Here is a 20246-nt window from a genome sequence, read left to right as displayed (position 1 = left end):
GGGAGATGAGGAGAATTTTATTCACACAGAGAGTGTGACACCTGGGTTCAATTCAAATATTAATATAAACGCAATTTCAATTCCAATTGCAATTCCAGAGGGCGAAACCTTGGGCAAGTTTCCTTACTCCACACAGAGCCTAATAATAATCCCTCCAAAAAAACAAAAACAATAATAAATTGGTCATTTTCAACCCACGACTGTTTGTGGGACATTGCTGTGCGCAATTGGCTGCCGCGTTCGCCCACAAATATACAGTCAATTCACTTTACAGTGTGTTCTGTGAAGCGCTTTGGGACGTCCTCCCGACGTGAAAAGCGCTATATCAAATGCAAGGATTGTTATTATTAATGCCCTGGAGTCCCCCTCTGGCTCAGGAACTGGATTATCTTATCTATATATCTATAATCTACCTCACCATCAGAGGGCAGGTATTCCGCCATTCTGCAACCCCCTCACTTTCATAGAGCGTTTTCAAGACGTAGCTCTTTGTCATTGTATTCAGTCAAATTCCAACCCCACCCCACCCTCAGTTTCCCTCCCCACGGGGTTGTGTAATGTGTTTAAGTCATATGAACTGTCACGTGTATTTCATGCACTCTGGGACCTGAGGGTCGCGATATAAATCTAAGTTGTTGTGTACAAAGTCAACTCCCAATGATACTGACAGATACTATGGCGCACAGGGTCAGGGGCTAACCCAGACACTACCCCAAACAAACCCCAGCCCTGATCCCAACCCAACCCCAGCCTCGAACCCCACCTCAATCCTAACCCAAACCCCAGCCTCAACCCACAGCCCTGAACCCAACCTCAGCCCCCAACCCCAAACCAGCCCCAAATCCCCAGCCCAACCCTAGCCCAACCCCGACCCCATCCCCAACCTCAGCCCCAGCCCCAAACTAGCCCCAAATCCCCAGCCCAACCCCAGCCCAACCCCGACCCCATCCCCAACCTCAGCCCCAGCCCCAAACTAGCCCCAAATCCCCAGCCCAACCCTAGCCCAGCCCCAACCCCATCCCCAACCTCAGCCCCCAAACCAATCCCAACCTCAGCCCTGATCCCCAGCCCCATGACTACCCCCTCCCCACTAGAATCACACACACACACACACTCAGCCTTTACTGGGAGCTGAGCTGCACTGTCAGGAAATACAATGTTTAATAGGAAAATAAGAGGCTTTTTACACAAACAATTACCAGCAAAGGGGGGGGGGGGGGGGGTGGGGGGGGGGGATATGGGTGGGGGGGGATCTGATCAAGTCATTAAACAAGAGAATACACACAGCCCAGACCACCCCCACCCCACTGAGCAATACCAGGTGATCAACCAATGTCAACTCAGGGGGAGTTTGGGGGGTGGGGGGTGGGGGTGGATGCGCTGTTGGCGATGGGCTGTTCTGGAGAGGATGCTGTCACTATGGTACATGTGCCGTTGCTGGGGGTGGGGGGGGGGTTGCTAGGGTGGGTGTGGTTGCTGGGCGGGTTGCTAGGGCGGGTTGCTAGGGGAGTGTGCGGTTGCTAGGGGGAGGGTGGAAGGGGGACAGCACCACGGTTTCTCCGGCCTGAACACAGAGATTGTTCCGGAAAACCTTCGATCCTTCGGGATCGTAAAGCGACCGGACCACAAAGAGAGAGAGAGCGAGAGCGAGAGAGAGAGAGCGGGAGTGAGAGAGAGAGAGAGAGAGAGAGAGGGGTGGGGGGGGGGGGGGGGGGCGCAGTCGGAGGGTGGGGTTCATAATAATTTGGAAGTAAGTGATTGTGAAACTGTTTCCCCATTAATATGGGGTTTGGGATTACAAGTTCTCGACGGATTAACATGTGGATAAATGGCGCGCGTGTGTTTGTGGGGGTGTGGGGGGGGGGGGGAGGTGGGGGGGGGAGGTGGGGAGGTGGGAGGGTCTCAGGAAGTGTGGGGGGAGGCAAAGCATTTGGTCTGAGACGTCAATCGCTCTGAGCTTTGCTCTGGGAGTGGTTTGCACTGCTCAGGTGGGTTGTCAATGACCTGAGGCCTCAAGGTTTGGTCCAGGTGTATATTGGGGGGAGGGGGGGAGGGGGGAGGGGAGGAGGGGGGAGGGGGAGGAGAGAGGGGAGAGGGGGTGCTCCTCACTACTTGGCTCCACACGTGTTGATGTTCTTGCCGTCCGTGGCGTCCTCCACCAGGGAGACGTGGTGATCAGTGGACAGCGTGAGGTGGGAGATACAGCCGACCAGGCCCCTCATGTACCGCCTCTGGGTGTGAAGGGCAATCTCCTTCATCCCTCCTACACCAAACACAGAACTCAGGTCACCCCGCCCGGACTACAGACCCCCAACTCCAACCCCAACCCTCCCCTCTACCCCCAACGCCAACCCCAACCCTCACCTCTACCCCCAACCCCAGCCCACAACTCCAACCCCCAACTCCAACCCTCACCTCTACTCCCAACCCCAGCCCCCAACTCCAACCCCAACTCTAACCCCAACCCTCATCTCTACCCCCAAACCCAGCCCCCAACTCCAACCCCAACTCTAACCCCAACCCTCATCTCTACCCCCAACCCCAGCCCCAAACTTCAACCCCAGCCCTCCCCTCTACCCCCAACCCCAGCCACCAACCTCCAACCCTCACCTCTACCCCCAACCCCAGCCCAGAGATCGTACCTCCCCCCGACACAGAGACACCCAGACAGATACACACACACACAGACATTCAGTCACACACAGACACATACTCAGACGCGCATACACACACTCAGACACACACACACACTCAGACACACACACAGACACACACACACACTCAGACACACACACACACTCAGATATTCACTCACACACAGACACATACTCAGACGCACACACACACACACATAGACACACACAGTGTGGGGTTTGACACCAGTCTCTGACCCGGTCACTTACCCACATAAACGGCCCCGTTAATGTTCAGCTGACGCATCAGCCCCGGTGACCGCCCCGTCTTCGCTCCGTAATCATCGACCGTCAGCTTTCCCGACTGTCCGTCCCTGCAAACCAGGAACAGCAGCGTCAGGCGAACACCAGCGTCAGGCAAACCCCAGCCACAGGCAAACCCCAGCCACAGGCAAACCCCAGCCACAGGCAAACCCCAGCGTCAGGCAAACCCCAGCCACAGGTAAACACCAGCCACAGGCAAACCCCAGCCACAGGCAAACCCCAGCCACAGGCAAACACCAGCGTCAGGCAAACACCAGCGTCAGGCAAACACCAGCGTCAGGCAAACACCAGCGTCAGGCAAACACCAGCGTCAGGCAAACACCAGCGTCAGGCAAACACCAGCCACAGGCAAACACCAGCGTCAGGCAAACACCAGCCACAGGCAAACCCCAGTGTCAGACAAACCCCAGCCACAAGCAAACACCAGCCACAGGCAAACTCCAGCCACAGGCAAACACCAGCCACAGGCAAACACCAGTGTCAGGCAAACCCCAGCCACAGGCAAACCCCAGCCACAGGCAAACCCAGCCACAGGCAAACCCCAGCGTCAGGCAAACCCCAGCCACAGGTAAACACCAGCCACAGGCAAACCCCAGCCACAGGCAAACACCAGCCACAGGCAAACCCCAGCCACAGGCAAACACCAGCCACAGGCAAACACCAGCCACAGGCAAACCCCAGCCACAGGCAAACACCAGCGTCAGGCAAACACCAGCGTCAGGCAAACACCAGCGTCAGGCAAACACCAGCGTCAGGCAAACACCAGCGTCAGGCAAACACCAGCGTCAGGCAAACACCAGCCACAGGCAAACACCAGCGTCAGGCAAACACCAGCCACAGGCAAACCCCAGTGTCAGACAAACCCCAGCCACAAGCAAACACCAGCCACAGGCAAACTCCAGCCACAGGCAAACACCAGCCACAGGCAAACACCAGTGTCAGGCAAACACCAGCCACAAGCAAACACCAGTGTCAGGCAAACACCAGCCACAAGCAAACCCCAGCCACAGGCAAACATCAGCGTCAGGCAAACACCAGCGTCAGGCAAACACCAGCCACAGGCAAACACCAGCGTCAGGCAAACTACAGCCACAGGCAAACACCAGCGTCAGGCAAACTACAGCCACAGGCAAACACCAGCCACAGGCAAACACCAGCCACAGGCAAACCCCAGCCACAGGCAAACCCCAGTGTCAGACAAACCCCAGCGTCAGGCAAATCCCAGCATCAGGCAAACACCAGCCACAGGCAAACACCAGCCACAGGCAAACACCAGCGTCAGGCAAACCCCAGCCACAGGCAAACCCCAGCCACAGGCAAACCCCAGCCACAGGTCAGAGAGTACAGTATCACAACAACAAGGTAATGTACACTTATACAGTTATACAGTGTCTGTGACAATCTTTAACGTCCACCTAAACGGGGCACAGACGGGAGCTCATTTAACGTCTCACTCGAAGGACAGCGTCTCTGACAAAGCGCCTCTCTCGCTCTCTCTCTCTCCCCCCACAGTGCGGCGCTGGAGCATCAGCCTGGACTGTGAGCTCAGAGACCCCGACATGGGGCTCAAACCCACATCATCCTGAGTCGGAGGTGGGAGTGGGAGAGACTGAGCCAGGACGGGCTGCAAGTCATTTTTTTCTAGTCAGCCGAGTGTCTGACACACGTGGAAACCCATCACCGTTGCTTAAGAGTCTCCGAACTCAACAGAGAATTCCCCGTATCCCATCTGCACATGGAAATTCCAGCGATAGATCTCTCTCTCTCTCTCTCCGTGGAGGGAGGCATCGTGTTTACCTAATTCCGGAGAGTATTAGGCACAGGTTGACGAGAGCCAAGGCCTGGGGGGGACCCCAGAGAGTGCGTTGGGGTAACTGTTGGGAGTCTAACCAACTAAACCCACACCGCTCGGCCATTGGGATCACTGTCTGACCAGCTTTCCCGCTGCTTGTCCAGCGAGGACCACCCTCCCCGTTAGTTAGGGCTTTGGCTGCGGGGGTAACGGGAGCTGAGGGGGAGGATTCCCGGCCCCCGGTGTCTCCAGTGGAAACTAAACACTCACCGAACAGCCTTCACACGATGCCATCGGCCGTCATGGAAGGAACCGTTCACCATCACGGCCATAGCCCCACTGCCCAGGTTATAGCTGGAGAGAGGGAGACACACAGACGTATTTAGAGAGAGAGAGAGAGTGAGTGCGTGTGAGACAGAGAGAAAGAGAGAGAATGAGAGACAGTGAGAGAAACACACAGACACAGTGAAAGAGAGAGCGAGACAGAGAGAGTGAGTGTGGGGGGTGGACAGAAAGAGAGAGAGAGAGAGTGAAGGACAGACAGACGTATATGGAGAGAGGGAGGGGGGGCTCAGAGAGAGGTTATACAGACCTGGAGGCCATTCGGCCCATCAGCCTACCCCAACCCCCACACACATACACATTAAGTGTTATTCTCTCTCTGGCTGTTACTCTCTCTCTCTCTCTGGCTGTTACTCTCTCTCTGGCTGTTACTCTCTCTCTCTGTGGCTGTTACTCTCTCTCTCTGTGGCTGTTACTCTCTCTGTGGCTGTTACTCTCTCTCTGGCTGTTACTCTCTCTCTCTGGCGGTTACTCTCTCTCTCTGGCTGTTACTCTCTCTCTCTGGCTGTTACTCTCTCTCTCTGGCTGTTACTCTCTCTCTGGCGGTTACTCTCTCTCTCTGGCTGTTACTCTCTTCTCTGGCTGTTACTCTCTCTCTCTCTGGCTGTTACTCTCTCTCTCGCTGTTACTCTCTCTCTGGCTGTTACTCTCTCTCTCTCTCTCTGGCTGTTACTCTCTCTCTTTCTCTCTGACTGTTACTGACCTGAAGACCAAGGCTCCGTCCTGGAGGCCCAGGGAGATGAAGTCACTGTTGACCCTCATGGAATGGTCTCCCCGCCATAGCAATAGGCCGTCCTTAGCAACCGTCCGGAACCGCATGAAGATGTTGGACCGAGAGCCGGAGACCCTGCCAACCAGAGCGAGTAATCAACCCCGGGCCGTCGACCCCGAGCCGTCGGCCCCGAGCCATCGGGCCCGAGCCATCGACCCCGAGCCATCGGCCTCGAGCCGTCAACCCCGAGCCGTCGGCCCCGAGCCGTCGGCCCCGAGCCGTCGGCCCCGAGCCATCAACCCCGAGCCATCGGCCCCGAGCCATCAACCCCGAGCCGTCGGCCCCGAGCCGTCAACCCCGAGCCGTCGGCCCCGAGCCGTCAACCCCGAGCCATTGTAAATAATGATTCATTATGTGCGATCATGACTGTAAGCGTTGATTCATGTGGTGATGGGTAATGAACTCCCTGTCGTTTAATAAGGAGAATAGGCAATTGAATGACCAATAAAACCCCTGAAGTCAGCAGTAAAAGGAACCTAGCGGTCAGCAGGCCGGTACACGCCCGTCACGGTCTCGGAGCCCTTACCGTTTAATGACCTCTGGCTGATCGTAGGTCAGGTAACTGCGTCCGATGAACTGTGGGATTTCAATGGTTTCTGTGATCGCTGGAAACACAGACACAACGTGAGTCAGTCTCCACACCTGTTTGAAGACCACACCTGAGCCCGCAGGGGGGGCAGCACTGTACAGGGCATTATTGAGGCCAACTTCCCCGCTGCTTGTCCGGTTAGGACCACCCTCGCTGTTCGGGCTTTGGCTGTGGGGCTAACAGGAGCTGAGGGGGAGGATTCCCGGCCCCCAGTGACTGGTCGGCCCTTCCAGGTCCGGCCGCTGAGCCGGACCGGGCTCAACAGAGAACCCTGGACACTGGCCCAGAGCGCGAGAGACTGAGATCAACAGCCTGACACTGGGAAAGGCGTCGCATACACCGCTATAATACACAGACTGAGAGAGAGAGGGGCGCGGGGAGGGGGAGAGGGGGGAGAGGGAGAGGGGGGGTCGGGGAGAGGGGGAGAGAGAGCTGGGGAGGGCGAGGGGGGGGGGAGAGAGAGAGAATCGGAGAGAGGTGGCAGAAAGTGGGGAGAGAGCGTGGAGAGAGGGGGAGAGATATAGAGGGGGGGGAGAGAGTGAGAGAGTGGGGGAGAGAGAGAGAAGGGGAGAGAGAGGAGGGAGAGAGGTGGGCGGAGAGAGTGCGGGAGAGAGGGGGGAGAGAGAAGGGGCGAGAGAGCTGGGGGAGAGGGAGAGAGATGGGGGAGAGAGAGGAGAGGGAGAGAGATGGGGGAGAGAGATGCAGGAGAGGGGGGAGAGAGAGAGAGATGGGGGAGAGAGAGGGGGAGAGGGGGGGAGAGAGAGAGAGATGGGGGAGAGAGAGGGGGAGACGGTGGGGCAGTTACTCACTGTTCAGACAGTAATTCCCACATTCTTCAGGGCAGCGCAAAGAGAAAGGAAAACACAGAGATGTTCACTGTGAGCCTCGCACCCCCACTCCCCCCCGCCCTCGGCACACAGACACCCCCACACCCCACACCCCCTCCCCAGAGAGGATGTGAATGAGCAGTCAGGACACCAGGAGAGAGAGAGAGAGAGAGAGAGAGAGAGAGAGTGAAACTCCCAACTCTTTTCCCGACAGAGTTTTATTATTTTTAATGTCCACCTGAACAGGGACAGATGTGGTGGTTTAATGTCTCACCCGAAGGACGGTGTCTCTGACAAAGTGTCTCTCTCTCTCTCTCTCTCTCCCCCCCACAGCGCTGCTCTCTCTCTCTCGCTCTCTCTCCCCCCAGCGCTGCTCTCTCTCTCTCTCTCTCTCTCCCCCCAGCGCTGCTCTCTCTCCCCCCAGCGCTGCTCTCTCTCTCGCTCTCTCCCCCCAGCGCTGCTCTCTCTCTCTCTCTCTCTCTCCCCCCCCCAGCGCTGCTCTCTCTCTCTCTCTCACTCTCGCTCTCTCCCCCCAGCTCTGCTTTCTCTCCCCCCAGCGCTGCTCTCTCTCCCCCCAGCGCTGCTCTCTCTCTCGCTCTCTCCCCCCAGCGCTGCTCTCTCTCTCGCTCTCTCCCCCCAGCGCTGCTTTCTCTCCCCCCAGCGCTGCTCTCTCTCCCCCAGCGCTGCTCTCTCTCCCCCAGCGCTGCTCTCTCTCCCCCCAGCGCTGCTCTCTCTCTCGCTCTCTCCCCCCAGCGCTGCTCACTCTCTCTCTCTCCGCCCAACGCTGCTCTCTCTCCCCCCAGCGCTGCTCTCTCTCCCCCAGCGCTGCTCTCTCTCCCCCCAGCGCTGCTCTCTCTCTCGCTCTCTCCCCCCAGCGCTGCTCTCTCTCTCGCTCTCCCCCAGCGCTGCTCTCTCTCTCGCTCTCTCCCCCCAGCGCTGCTCTCTCTCTCACGCTCTCCCCCCAGCGCTGCTCTCTCTCCCCCCAGCGCTGCTCTCTCTCCCCCCAGCGCTGCTCTCTCTCCCCCCAGCGCTGCTCTCTCTCTCACTCTTTCCCCCCAGCGCTGCTCTCTCTCTCACTCTCTCCCCCCAGCGCTGCTCTCTCTCCCCCCAGCGCTGCTCTCTCTCCCCCAGCGCTGCTCTTCTCTGCGCTCTCCCCCAGCGCTGCTCTCTCTCCCCCAGCGCTGCTCTCTCTCTCTCGCTCTCTCCCCCCAGCGCTGCTCTCTCTCCCCCCAGCGCTGCTCTCTCTCTCGCGCTCTCCCCCCAGCGCTGCTCTCTCTCTCGCTCTCTCCCCCCCAGCGCTGCTCTCTCTCTCGCTCTCTCCCCCCAGCGCTGCTCTCTCTCTCGCTCTCTCCCCCCAGCGCTGCTCTCTCTCCCCCCAGCGCTGCTCTCTCTCCCCCCAGCGCTGCTCTCTCTCCCCCCAGCGCTGCTCTCTCCCCCCAGCGCTGCTCTCTCTCCCCCCAGCGCTGGGCTGGATTGTGAGCTCAGAGACTCTGACACATCACATCCCTCCATTCGTTCTACACACACTCTCTGTATCTCTCTCTCACACTCCTGTCTCTCTCCCTCTATATATCTCACTCACACACTCTCACTCTCTCTCTCTCTCATACTCCCCTTCTCTCCTCCCTCTCTCATACTCACTCTCTCTTCCTCTCTCTTTCGTTCTCTCCCCCTTCTCTTTCATTCACACTCTCACCCTTCTCCCGCTCTCTCCCCCACCCCCCACCCCGTCTCACACTCACTCGCTCTCCCCTTCATTCTCTCCCCCACCCTCTCTCTCTCACTCACGCTCTCTCTCCCCAAGTCTCTCTCTCTTTCACACTCACTCTCTCTCTCTCTCTCTCTCGCACTCACACACTCTCACCCTCCCCCCACCTCTCTCTCTCTCTCTCTCGCTCATACTCTCCCCCACCCTCTCTCGCTCTCTCTCTCTCTCTCACCCTCTCCCCACTCTCTCGCTCACACACCCTCTCCCCAAGTCTCTCTCTCTCTCACCTTTCTGGCAGCGATCGCCATCGAAGCCGAGAGGACAGTCACACTGGAAGGTGTCGCACATTGGGCGACAGGAGCCGCCGTTGTGACAGGGATTAGAGACACAGGCGTGAGGAGCGTTGACAACATTCACGCCCAACACAAAATCCTGCTGCAGCCGCGATGGCCGGTCATTCAGCTCTATCTACAGAGAGAGGGAGAGAGGGAGAGGGACACACCCCCCACACACAGCACCCCCTCACTGCCCCCACACCCCCCCACACACTCCCCCCTCACTGCCCCCACACCCCCCCACACACAGCACCCCTCACTGCCCCCCCACACAGCACCCCTCACTGCCCCCCACAGCCCCCCCACACACAGCACCTCCTCACTGCCCACCCCCCCAAACACTGCCCCCCCTCACTGCCCCCCCCACACAGCACCCCCTCACTGACCCCCACCCCCCCCACACACAGCACCCCTCACTGTCCCCCCACACCCCCCCCACACACACAGCACCCCCTCACTGCCCCCCCACACACACAGCACCCCCTCACTGCCCCCCCACACACAGCACCCCTCACTGTCCCCCCACACCCCCACCACACACACAGCACCCCCTCACTGCCCCCCCACACACACAGCACCCCTCACTGCCCCCCCCACACACAGCACCCCCTCACTGCCCCCACACCCCCCCCACACCAGCACCTCACTGCCCCCCCACACAGCACCCCCTCACTGCCCCCCACACCCCCCCACACACAGCACCCCCTCACTGCCCACCCCCCCACACACAGCACCCCTCACTGCCCACCCCCCCGCCCCACCCCCGCCCCAACCCCCACCCCACCCCAACCCCCACCCCCGCCCCACCCCCAGCAGCCAACTCACCTCCGCCAGCCCCTCCACTGGCCGCTGCTCGTCCACCTGCAGGATACCGTTCCTCGCCGTGCGAGAGACCCTCACCTCGTGCCACTGGTTCAGAGAGATCCGCTCCTCACTCCTGTGAGGGGTGGGGGGGGGGAGAGAGGGGTGGTGGGGGGGGAGAGAGAGGAGGGTCAGAGAGAGGCGGGAGTTGGCGGGGGGCGGGAGGTGGGGCGAGAGGGAGATGGTGAGAGAGACAGAGAGAGATGGGAGTGAGTGAGGGGGGGGGTGGTGGGGGAGATACGGGGGGGTGGTGGAGAGAGAAAGTGGGGGGAGAGAGAGAGAGGTTCATCACCATACTCCGTAACCCCATCACACCAGTCTTCGCCAGTCTCCACCACCCACTGGCCCCGACCTCCTGCACGTCCCTTGTGCCCTCCGCGTCGCCCCCTTCCTTCCCCTTCCTCTTCGATCGCGCCTACGGTCACCTCCCCCTCCCCCCCGGCTCTGCCGGACCCTGCCCTGCGCGAGGGGACACTGTGCGGTGGTCCAACCGCTAAGATCCAGGGATCCACTACATTCCATCAACGGAGGAATCCTGAAGCCCTGGCACCGGGTCCTCTCCTGGCGGGGAAGGTTCGGGAACGCCGGGGCGCTCCGGCTGACCTGATGACGGCTGTGCCGGAGCCACAGTCGAAGCGGAATTCCAGGAAGCCCCGGAGAAGGCGGAGGAGAGGAAGTCCTTGCTCTGGGTGTCGTAGCTGTAGAGGATCAGGCCGTCAGCCCGGGCCGGCCGGAGGGCGATCAGGAACTCGGTGAAGGACAGGTAGTGACGGGCGTCCATTGGCCAGTGCAGGGCCGCGAAGGACAGCAGAGTGCCGTTAAACTCCGGCAACACCAACCGGAAACCTGCCCCGGCAAACACACAAACAACAACAACAACAACGTCACAACCTGCCTGTGCACAGCGGCCCCCTCACCCAGGGCAGTGTCCCACAGCGCTTGGCACTGCGGAGCCTGACGCCAGGCCGGGGGGGAGGTGACTGTAGACAACGGTCGAAGAGGAAGGTCCTCAGGCGCCATCTGAAGGTGGGGAAGGAAGGGGCAAAGCGGAGGGATAGAGGGGGAGTGTTCCAGAGTTTCGGGCTTTGTAGCTGAAAGCGGAGTGCAACGGAGGGCACGAACAAATTACACTGGTATAATAATAATAATAATAATCATTGCATTTGATATAGCGCCCTATCACGTCTTCGAGACGTCTCAAAGCGCTTCACAGGATATACTGTAAAGTGAATCGACTGTATATTTGTGGGCGGAACATGGCAGCCAATTGCGCACAGCAGCGTCCCAGGAGAGATCCGCTCCTCCTTCCTGACCGTGCCTTTGGTCATCTTTTCCCCCTCAGTTACCCCCTCGGTTACCACCTCCCGAGCTCAGGTGTCCATCCGCGGACTATCAGGCCTTGGACGCCCTCCCAACTTGGAAGGAGCTGTGTGTTGCATTGGCTCCAAGAGAGATGCAATGAGTGTGATGGCCTCCAGGGGGCGGAGTACCACCCTCTCGGACCGTGGCTCACTGCAGACGGGGAAACGGCGCCACCTGCTGCTGGGATTCAATATAATAATAATAATAATAATAATCCTGGCATTCAGCACAGCACCTCATCACGTCGTCGCGACGTCGCAAAGCTCTTCACAGAATATACTGTAAAGTGTAGTGACTGGATGTTTTGTGGGCGAAAGGCGGCGGCCAATTGCGCACAGCAATGTCATTTCGATCTCAGAGAGATCGAAAACGCAGTCAAAGGGGAGGGTCTTGAGGTGGGTCTTGAAGGTGGCGAGGGAGGGGGTGAGACGGAGGGACTGCGGGGTGGAGTTCCAGAGGGTGGGGGCAGAGTGGCAGAAGGCCCGCCCGTCCGATAGTGGGCCGAGCGAGGCGGAGAATGTGAAGCAGGCCGGAGCCCGCTGAGCGGAGGAAGTGAACAGGATGGTTGGGGGTTAGGAGGTCGAGAGGTAGGGGGAGCAAGACCATGGGGGCTTTGAAGGTGAGGATTAGGATCTTGAACTGTATCCTCTGTGTGATGGGAAGCCAGAGGAGTTGAGGATGGGGGTGATGGGTCACCGAGCCTGGTTTGGGTGAGGATGGGGGTGATGGGGTCGGGGAGCCTGGTGGGGGTGAGGATGGGTGTGATGGGGTCGGGGAGCCTGGTGGGGGTGAGGATGGGGGTGATGGGGTCGGGGAGCCTGGTGGGGGTGATGATGGGGGTGATGGGGTTCTGGGAGCCTGGTGGGGGTGAGGATGGGTGTGATGGGGTCGGGGAGCCTGGTGGGGGTGAGGATGGGGGTGATGGGGTGGGGGAGAGGACACGGGCTGCAGAGTTAGTTCGGGATGATCTGCAGTCTGTGGAGGGAGGAGTTGGGGGCCGACAAGGAGGGAGTTTGCATAGTGGAGTCTGGCTGTAATGAAGGTTGTGTGAGGGTCTCGGGGTGGGAGACAGTGGGGGAGTCGGGCCATGTTGCGGGGGTGGGGAAGGCAGAGCGGGTCATGGCGCAGATGTGGGTAGAAAGGATAGTTGAGGGTCAAACCAGACCCCAAGGTTCGGGACTGGCGCAGTGAGGGGGAGTGAGCCCCAGGGATGGTGATGCTGTCAGGGCCTGAGGTGAGGAGGCGCTGACGGGAGACAATCAGGAGAACTATTGTCAAGTGGAAGTTGACCCCGTGTCTGTGGAAGATGTCACCGAGAGGGAGCGTATATTGAAGAGGAGGGGACCGAGGACAGAGCCCTGAGGAACACTGCACCAGACGGTGCGGGGGTTTGGAGGAGAAACCGTTTGAGGAGATGAAGTACAGGAGGTGTGAGAGGTACGATCTGAACCAGTCAAGGACAGCGCCGCGGAGGTTGAGGTGAGAGGAGAGGCGGTGGATGAGGATAGAGTGGTCGACGGTGTCGAAAGCAGCAGAGAGGTCAAGGAGGACGAGGAGGCAGAGGGAGCGCTGGTCACAGATGGACACAAACAGTCATGGATTGAGGACACAGACGGGGAGCGAGATTTAACGCCTCATCTGAAGGACGAGTCTCTCTCTCTCTCTCTCTCTCCCCAGCGCTGCGATGGAGCATCTGCCTCGGACTGTGAGCTCAGAGCCCCTGACGTGGGGCTCGAAGCCACAACCTCCTGACTCGGAAGCGAGAGCGAGGGATGACTCCACACAGTAATAAAGGAGAAAGTCTGGGCTGGTCGTACCTTCCTCGCAGTGTTTGCCGCGGAATCCCAGGGGACACAGGCACAGGTAGGAGTCTGCACGGTTAGCAACACACACTCCACCATTCGAACAGGAAACCTGATGACACAACCCAGTGCTGCATTCACCTGGAGAGAGAGAGAGAGAGAGAGTGACAGAGAGAGGCAGAATGTGAGAGTGAGAGAGACAGAATGTGAGTGTGTGAGAGAGCGAGAGAGAGTGTGAGAGTGTGTGCGAGAGAGAGAGAGAGACAGACTGTGAGAGGGTGTGAGACACAGACAGAGTGTGAGAGAGAGAGAGAGACAGACGGAGTGTGAGGGAGAGAGACTGAGACACAGAATGAAAGGTGAGTGAGAGAAACAGAGAGAGGGAGAGACAGTGAGAGAGACAGAGAGAGAAAGACACCGAGTGAGAGATAGAAACCGAGTGAGCGAGAGAGACAAAATGAGAACGAGAGACGGACAGAGAGCGAGAGACGCGCCGCACAGCGTGTGAAAACGGGAAGGGGGTGAGAGCGAAACGGAGAGTGAGAAAGAGAGAGAGAGAGAGAGAGAGACGAGAAGAGCGAGAGAAATAGTGGGTGAGGCGGAGTGAGAAAAGACCAGGGGAAAAGAGTGAGAAACAGAGCGAGTGAGGGAGAGCGAGAGAAACAGCGCAAACCAGAGCGAGTAGAGACCGGCAGAGAGAGGGCAGACAGAGAGATACAGAGGGACGGAGAGGCAGAGGGACAGAGAAATACGTAGAGGTCCATAGTAGGAGCCGTACACCAATCAATTAAATTACTGACCTGATGCGAACAGCAATAGATCGCAAGATGGGGTCAGATGAAGACCCTTCGAACCCCCCCGACCCCCCCCCCCCCACCACCCCATCACAGCATAATCCAGTCCCAGTGTCCTGGCCTCAATTTACCCCCTTCCCTCTAACCCCGTTCCACTCGTTATATAATAATGATCCTCGCGGTTCATACAGCGCCTTATCATGTCCATGAGACGTCTCACGGCGCTTCGTAGGATACACGTAAAGTGTAGTGACTGTGTATGTTGCGGGCGAAACGCAGCAACCAATTGCGCACACAGCAGCGTCCCGCAAACATGTTTATTTTGAAGGGATTATTACACCCCCGAAAAGTGATCCGTCGATCGACTAACAACCGGGTTCCTACTGACTGCTGATAAACAGAGGCGCGTGGAGTGAGGAAACTTGGCCAACGTCTCGCCCCCCGGCCCGGGAATCGAACCCGGGTCCTCTCGCTTGCGAGGCGAGGGCTCTAACCCCTGAGCTACCGGTCTGCACGGTTATCCTCTGGGTAAACTAAACCCGCCTGGTGTCGGTGACAACATAAACCGTGTCAGAGACTGACATATAATAATAATAATAATAATAATCCTTGCATTTGTTGCTGTTGTTGTTATCACGTTGTCGCGACGTCTCTAAGTGCTTTGACTTACCCACGTCAGCCCCGCTCAGGCCTCTGCCCACAGGCCAGGGCCTCATGTCCACCCGATGCCCGTTAATCACCAGGGCCTGAGCACAGCCCTGAAGCCCACGGTTGGTACCAACGCCCGCACCAGCCAGTAAACGCTGGGAGCCCCCCCAGGTACAGGGGGGAGCGCAAGGTGATCTTAGTGTAGTGTCCCTGTAACACAACACGGGCCCTGTCACACACACACACACCTAAACACAGGCCCTGTCTCACACACACACCTAAACACAGGCCCTGTCACACACACACACCTAAACACAGGCCCTGTCTCACACACACACACAGATCTAAACACAGGCCCTGTCACACACACACACCTAAACACAGGCCCTGTCTCACACACCACCTAAACACAGGCCCTGTCTCACACACACACCTAAACACAGGCCCTGTCTCACACACACACACAGATCTAAACACAGGCCCTGTCACACACACACACCTAAACACAGGCCCTGTCTCACACACACACCTAAACACAGGCCCTGTCTCACACACACACACAGATCTAAACACAGGCCCTGTCACACACACACACCTAATCACAGGCCCTGTCACACACACAGATAGAGGCTCAGAGAGGGCCTGAATGTCCTGGGAGTTGCCAAGGGGCAGTTACCTTGGACTTGCCGGTGACGGGCGGGTCGTTGTCCAGACGTAACCAACCATTTACCCCCTCGCGCCCAAACGTCACCGTGTGCCAACGTCCCAACTGGATCTTACTCTCACTGACCAGCATAGCGGGCCCCGTGCCGCAGTTATACCTGCCAGAGAGAGAGCGAGAGAGAGAGAGAGAGACGCATCGTTGAGACATCTCAAGGGGCTTCCCAGAATATGCTGTGAAGTCTAGTGACTGTGTATTTTGTCGGTGAAACGCGGCAGCCAATTGCGCACAGCAGCGTCCCACGAACAGTCGCGGGTTGAGCGACCAATTTCTTTTTAAGGGTTTATTATCCCCGGGAAGCGATCCACTGATCGACTAACAACCGGGTACCTACTTACTGTTGGGTAAACCGAGGCGTGTGAGGTAAGGAAACTTGCCCGATGTCTCGCCCCCTGGTCCTCTCGCTTGCGAGGGGAGGGCTCTAACCCCTGAGCTACAGGACAATAGCGAGGACAAGTCAACGAGATCTTCTGACCAGGAAAAGGAGAGAGCTGGGGAACAGTGTCGTAATCACTGATAGGATTGTTAATGAGGAATCAGGAGAGATGAGGAGGAACGGGGAGTGAGGTTACTAACACTGACAGTGACACACAGGATGGGGAGAGAGCAGGGAGAGAGACACGATGGGGAGACAGAGAGAGCAGGGAGAGAGACACGATGGGGAGACAGAGAGAGCAGGGAGAGAGACACGATGGGGAGACAGAGAGAGCAGGGAGAGAGACACGATGGGGAGACAGAGAGAGCAGGGAGAGAGAGAGACACGATGGGGAGACAGAGAGAGCAGGGAGAGAGAGAGACACGATGGGGAGACAGGGAGTGAGAGACACGATGGGGAGAGAGAGAGCAGAGAGAGAGACACGATGGGGAGACAGGGAGTGAGAGACACGATGGGGAGAGAGAGAGAGCAGGGAGAGAGAGACACGATGGGGAGAGAGAGAGAGCAGGGAGAGAGAGACACGATGGGGAGAGAGAGAGCAGAGGAGAGAGAGACACGATGGGAGGAGAGAGAGCAGGAGAGAGAGAGACACGATGGGGAGAGAGAGAGAGCAGGGAGAGAGAGACACGATGGAGAGAGAGAGAGCAGGGAGAGAGACACGATGGGGAGAGAGAGAGAGCAGGGAGAGAGAGACACGATGGGGAGAGAGAGAGAGCAGGGAGAGAGAGACACGATGGAGAGAGAGAGCAGGGAGAGAGAGAGACACGATGGGGAGAGAGAGAGCAGGGAGAGAGAGACACGATGGGGAGAGAGAGAGAGCAGGGAGAGAGAGACACGATGGGGAGAGAGAGAGAGCAGGGAGAGAGAGACACGATGGGGAGAGAGAGAGAGCAGGGAGAGAGAGACACGATGGGGAGAGAGAGAGAGCAGGGAGAGAGAGAGACACGGTGGGGAGAGAGAGAGAGCAGGGAGAGAGAGACACGATGGGGAGAGAGAGAGCGGGGAGTGAGGGAACCTGCGATGTTTTACCTGAAGTGGACTCGGCGCCTGATGACGGCCAGAGAGAGAAAGTCGCCGCGGCCCAGCTCGTTCTCCCCGCAATATAACAGCAACCCATCCTCCAACTCCGTCTGGGGAGAGAGAGAGGGAGAGAGAGAGGGGAGATAAAGAGAAAAATACAAGAGAGATGGAGAGAGAGAGACAGACAGAGAGAGAGAGACGGTGACAGAGAGACAGCGAGAGAGACAGAGACAGACACAGAGAAACAAAGATGGTGAGAGAGGTAGACAGAGAGAAAGAGCGAGAGAGAAGAGACGTACAGAAAGAAATAGCGAGAGCATGGGAGAGAAACAGAGAGAGTCGGAGAAAGAGAGGGACAGAGAGAGAGAAGCGGATAGAGAGAGAGACAGACGCAGAGACCAAGAGAGAGCCGGAGGGAGAGAGGGAGCGAAACAGAGAGCGAGAGGGAGAGAGAAACACAGTGACCGCAGTTCTCCCACGTACAAAAGAAAGACCAGAAGGAAGAAATAAGTTGTATTTGATTCAACTTCTGCAACATCAACACGGCTCAAAGCTTTGGACAGGGATTCACGGTGAAGTGTAGTGACTGTGTGTGTTGTGGATGAACTCGGCAGCCAATTTACACACAACGCGCAGGTTAGCGCCTCACAGCGCTTGACATTGCTGAGCATGATACTGAGCCGGTGGGGGTGGGGGGGGGGGGGGGTGGGGTGACCGTAAGCACAGTCGTAGAGGAAGGTTTCAGGTCTCACGCAGCACATGAAGTGAACGACAATGTTATGTGACTGACTGACTAACGGACAGACAGACAGACAGACAGACAGACAGAGACAGACAGACAGATAGAGAGAGAGAGAGAGAGAGAGAGCTGGTGTTAACCTTCTCTCTTCCTCAGCCAGACTCCCCTTACCTTGAACTCGATGGTGATTTGAAATTTAAGGTAAGAGTTTTTCAGCGGCTCAAATGTCAGGTAGGAATAGCCATAGAACCGGGGATATTGTACAGGGACATCTGTGCGGAGAGAGAGAGTGAGCCGTCATTACACAATATAACACACATGTGTACAGCTCTCGGTTGGGAACTGGGTATCTGACACACGTGGAAACCCATCGAAGCACTTTGAGACGACCTGTTTTTTTTTCACACAGTGAGTTGTCGGGATCCGGAATCCATTGCCTGAAAGGCTGAGGGAAGCCGACTCCATAACAAGAGGGAAGTGCATCATTATTTGGGGAGGACAAGTTTGCAGGGCTACGGGGAGAGAGCGGGGGAGTGGGGTTGATCAGGGCTACGGGGAGAGAGCGGGGGAGTGGGGTGATCAGGGCTACGGGGAGAGAGCGGGGGAGTGGGGGTGATCAGGGCTACGGGGAGAGAGCGGGGGAGTGGGGTTGATCGGGGCTACGGGGAGAGAGCGGGGGAGTGGGGTTGATCAGGGCTATGGGGAGAGAGCGGGGGAGTGGGGTTGATCAGGGCTATGGGGAGAGAGAGGGGGGAGTGGGGTGATCAGGGCTATGGGGAGAGAGCGGGGGAGTGGGGTTGATCAGGGCTATGGGGAGAGCGCGGGGAGTGGGGTTGATCAGGGCTATGGGGAGAGAGCGGGGGAGTGGGGTTGATCAGGGCTATGGGAGGAGCGGGGGAGTGGGGTTGATCGGGGCTATGGGAGAGCGCGGGGGGAGTGGGGTTGATTTGGAAGCTCTTTTTCAAAGAGCCAACACAGACACGATGGGCCGAATGGCCTCCTTCTGCGCTGTATGAATCTATGATTCTATGGTGTGAGCGGCACTGTCCTGCCCCCCACCCCCCCCGCCACTCTAACCCTGTGGCCTCTTGTTCTACTGTCTCAGTGTATCTGACAGCGATGATCTGGGTTTACTTTTCAATCCCATTTACACGTTTACACACCTCTATAAAGTTCTCTCCCTCCCCCACTCCAGCCCACCTTGCATTAATAATCCTTGCATTTGATATTAATATTAATAATAATATCCTTGCATTTGATGTAGCGTTTTCACGTCGGGAGGACGTCCCAAAGCGCTTCACAGAACACACTGTAAAGTGAATTGACCGTATATTTTGTGGGCGAAACACGGCAGCAAATTGCGCACAGCAATGTCCACAAACAGTCGTGGATTGAGTAACCAATTTATTATTATTATTATTTGTTATTTTGAAGGGATTGTTACTCCCGGAAAGTGATCCCCCAATCGACTAACAAACGGGTTCCTACTGACTGCTGGTAAACAGAGGCGTGTGGAGTAAGGAAACCTGCCCAATGTTTCGCCCCCTGCCCGGGAATCAAACCCGGGTCCTCTCGTTTGCGAGGCGAGGGCTCTAACCCCTGAGCTACAGGATTGTGTGGGTATATGTCTGGGGTGTGCCCGCACCCTGCAGGTTCTCAGTGTTGCTCTCACCATCGCTGCAGGTCTCGCCGCCCTTGCCCAGGTTACAGTGGCACCGGCAGCCTCCAGTCTCGTACTCGTTCATACAGAAGCTGTCAACAGGGCAAGTGGCCTCCTCACACTGAGTGTCCAGCACCTGCCCTGCCTCGCCCCGGACCTGGGGCGTCCGTCTGGATGGGGCCGGTCGTGGGGGAGGCAGTGTGTGGGGGGTTTCGTGGGTGCTGTTGTGGTGGTCTTGCTCTGTGTCACACTCTCCGTGGGGTTAGAGGTCATCGGAGTCTGGACTCGGAACTTCTTTCCACCCTTCAGGGCAGGAAGTGACTGAAGCTGGAAACACAAGATATTTCCATCAACAACAAATACAACTTACTCTGATTGCCATCTCCCTCTACACTGTGCGTCCACACTCCCAGGTCAGGGTTAGAGACACAGTAACGCTCCTCTACACTGTGTGTCCACACTCCCAGGTCAGGGTTAGAGACAGTAACGCTCCCTCTACACTGTGCGTCCACACTCCCAGGTCAGGGTTAGAGACACAGTAAAGCTCCCAACAACAACAACAAACAACAACTTGCATTAATATGGTGCCTCAGGCAGGGGTAGGGTATTAGAATATAGTAATGACATGGAGTCCTGAGAACCAAAAGTTATCACGGTCTAGACCAATGGATCAACATGTAAAACTGGGCACAATTCAAAATTCTGTGAATTTGGAAGTCAAATTTTCATAGAGACTGTCTCCAAATTCAGGTTGGAATTGAGAATATTCCGAAATAGTCCTAAATACAGCCTTAAAGACCCGCCTTCGTGTCTCACCTGAACCACGGCATCTCTGACACGCAGCTTCCTGTCCAGCATTGTGCCGGAGCATCAGCCTCGAC

At 57.5% G+C, this 20246-nt stretch overlaps 1 protein-coding gene across 1 annotated transcript in view; it reads right to left on the bottom strand.

The window, feature by feature from the left end:
- Positions 1-2091: 2091 nt before the first annotated feature.
- Positions 2092-20246, bottom strand: part of LOC103173682 (pikachurin) — a 44946-nt gene continuing 26791 nt past the window's right edge. Inside the window, exons 13-19 of the mRNA XM_042332039.1 lie at positions 10148-10259; positions 9275-9455; positions 6390-6468; positions 5795-5938; positions 5020-5103; positions 2904-3007; positions 2092-2263 (exon numbers count right to left, since the gene is read on the bottom strand). Coding sequence (XP_042187973.1) covers positions 2109-2263; positions 2904-3007; positions 5020-5103; positions 5795-5938; positions 6390-6468; positions 9275-9455; positions 10148-10259 — 859 coding nt within the window. The 3' untranslated portion in view covers positions 2092-2108. The remainder of the gene's footprint in view (positions 2264-2903; positions 3008-5019; positions 5104-5794; positions 5939-6389; positions 6469-9274; positions 9456-10147; positions 10260-20246) is intronic.

This window comes from Callorhinchus milii, unplaced genomic scaffold, assembly GCF_018977255.1.
Source record: "Callorhinchus milii isolate IMCB2004 unplaced genomic scaffold, IMCB_Cmil_1.0 Scaffold1, whole genome shotgun sequence".
In the NCBI taxonomy this organism is placed as follows: domain Eukaryota; kingdom Metazoa; phylum Chordata; class Chondrichthyes; order Chimaeriformes; family Callorhinchidae; genus Callorhinchus; species Callorhinchus milii.
This window is presented reverse-complemented; position numbering and strand designations above follow the sequence as displayed.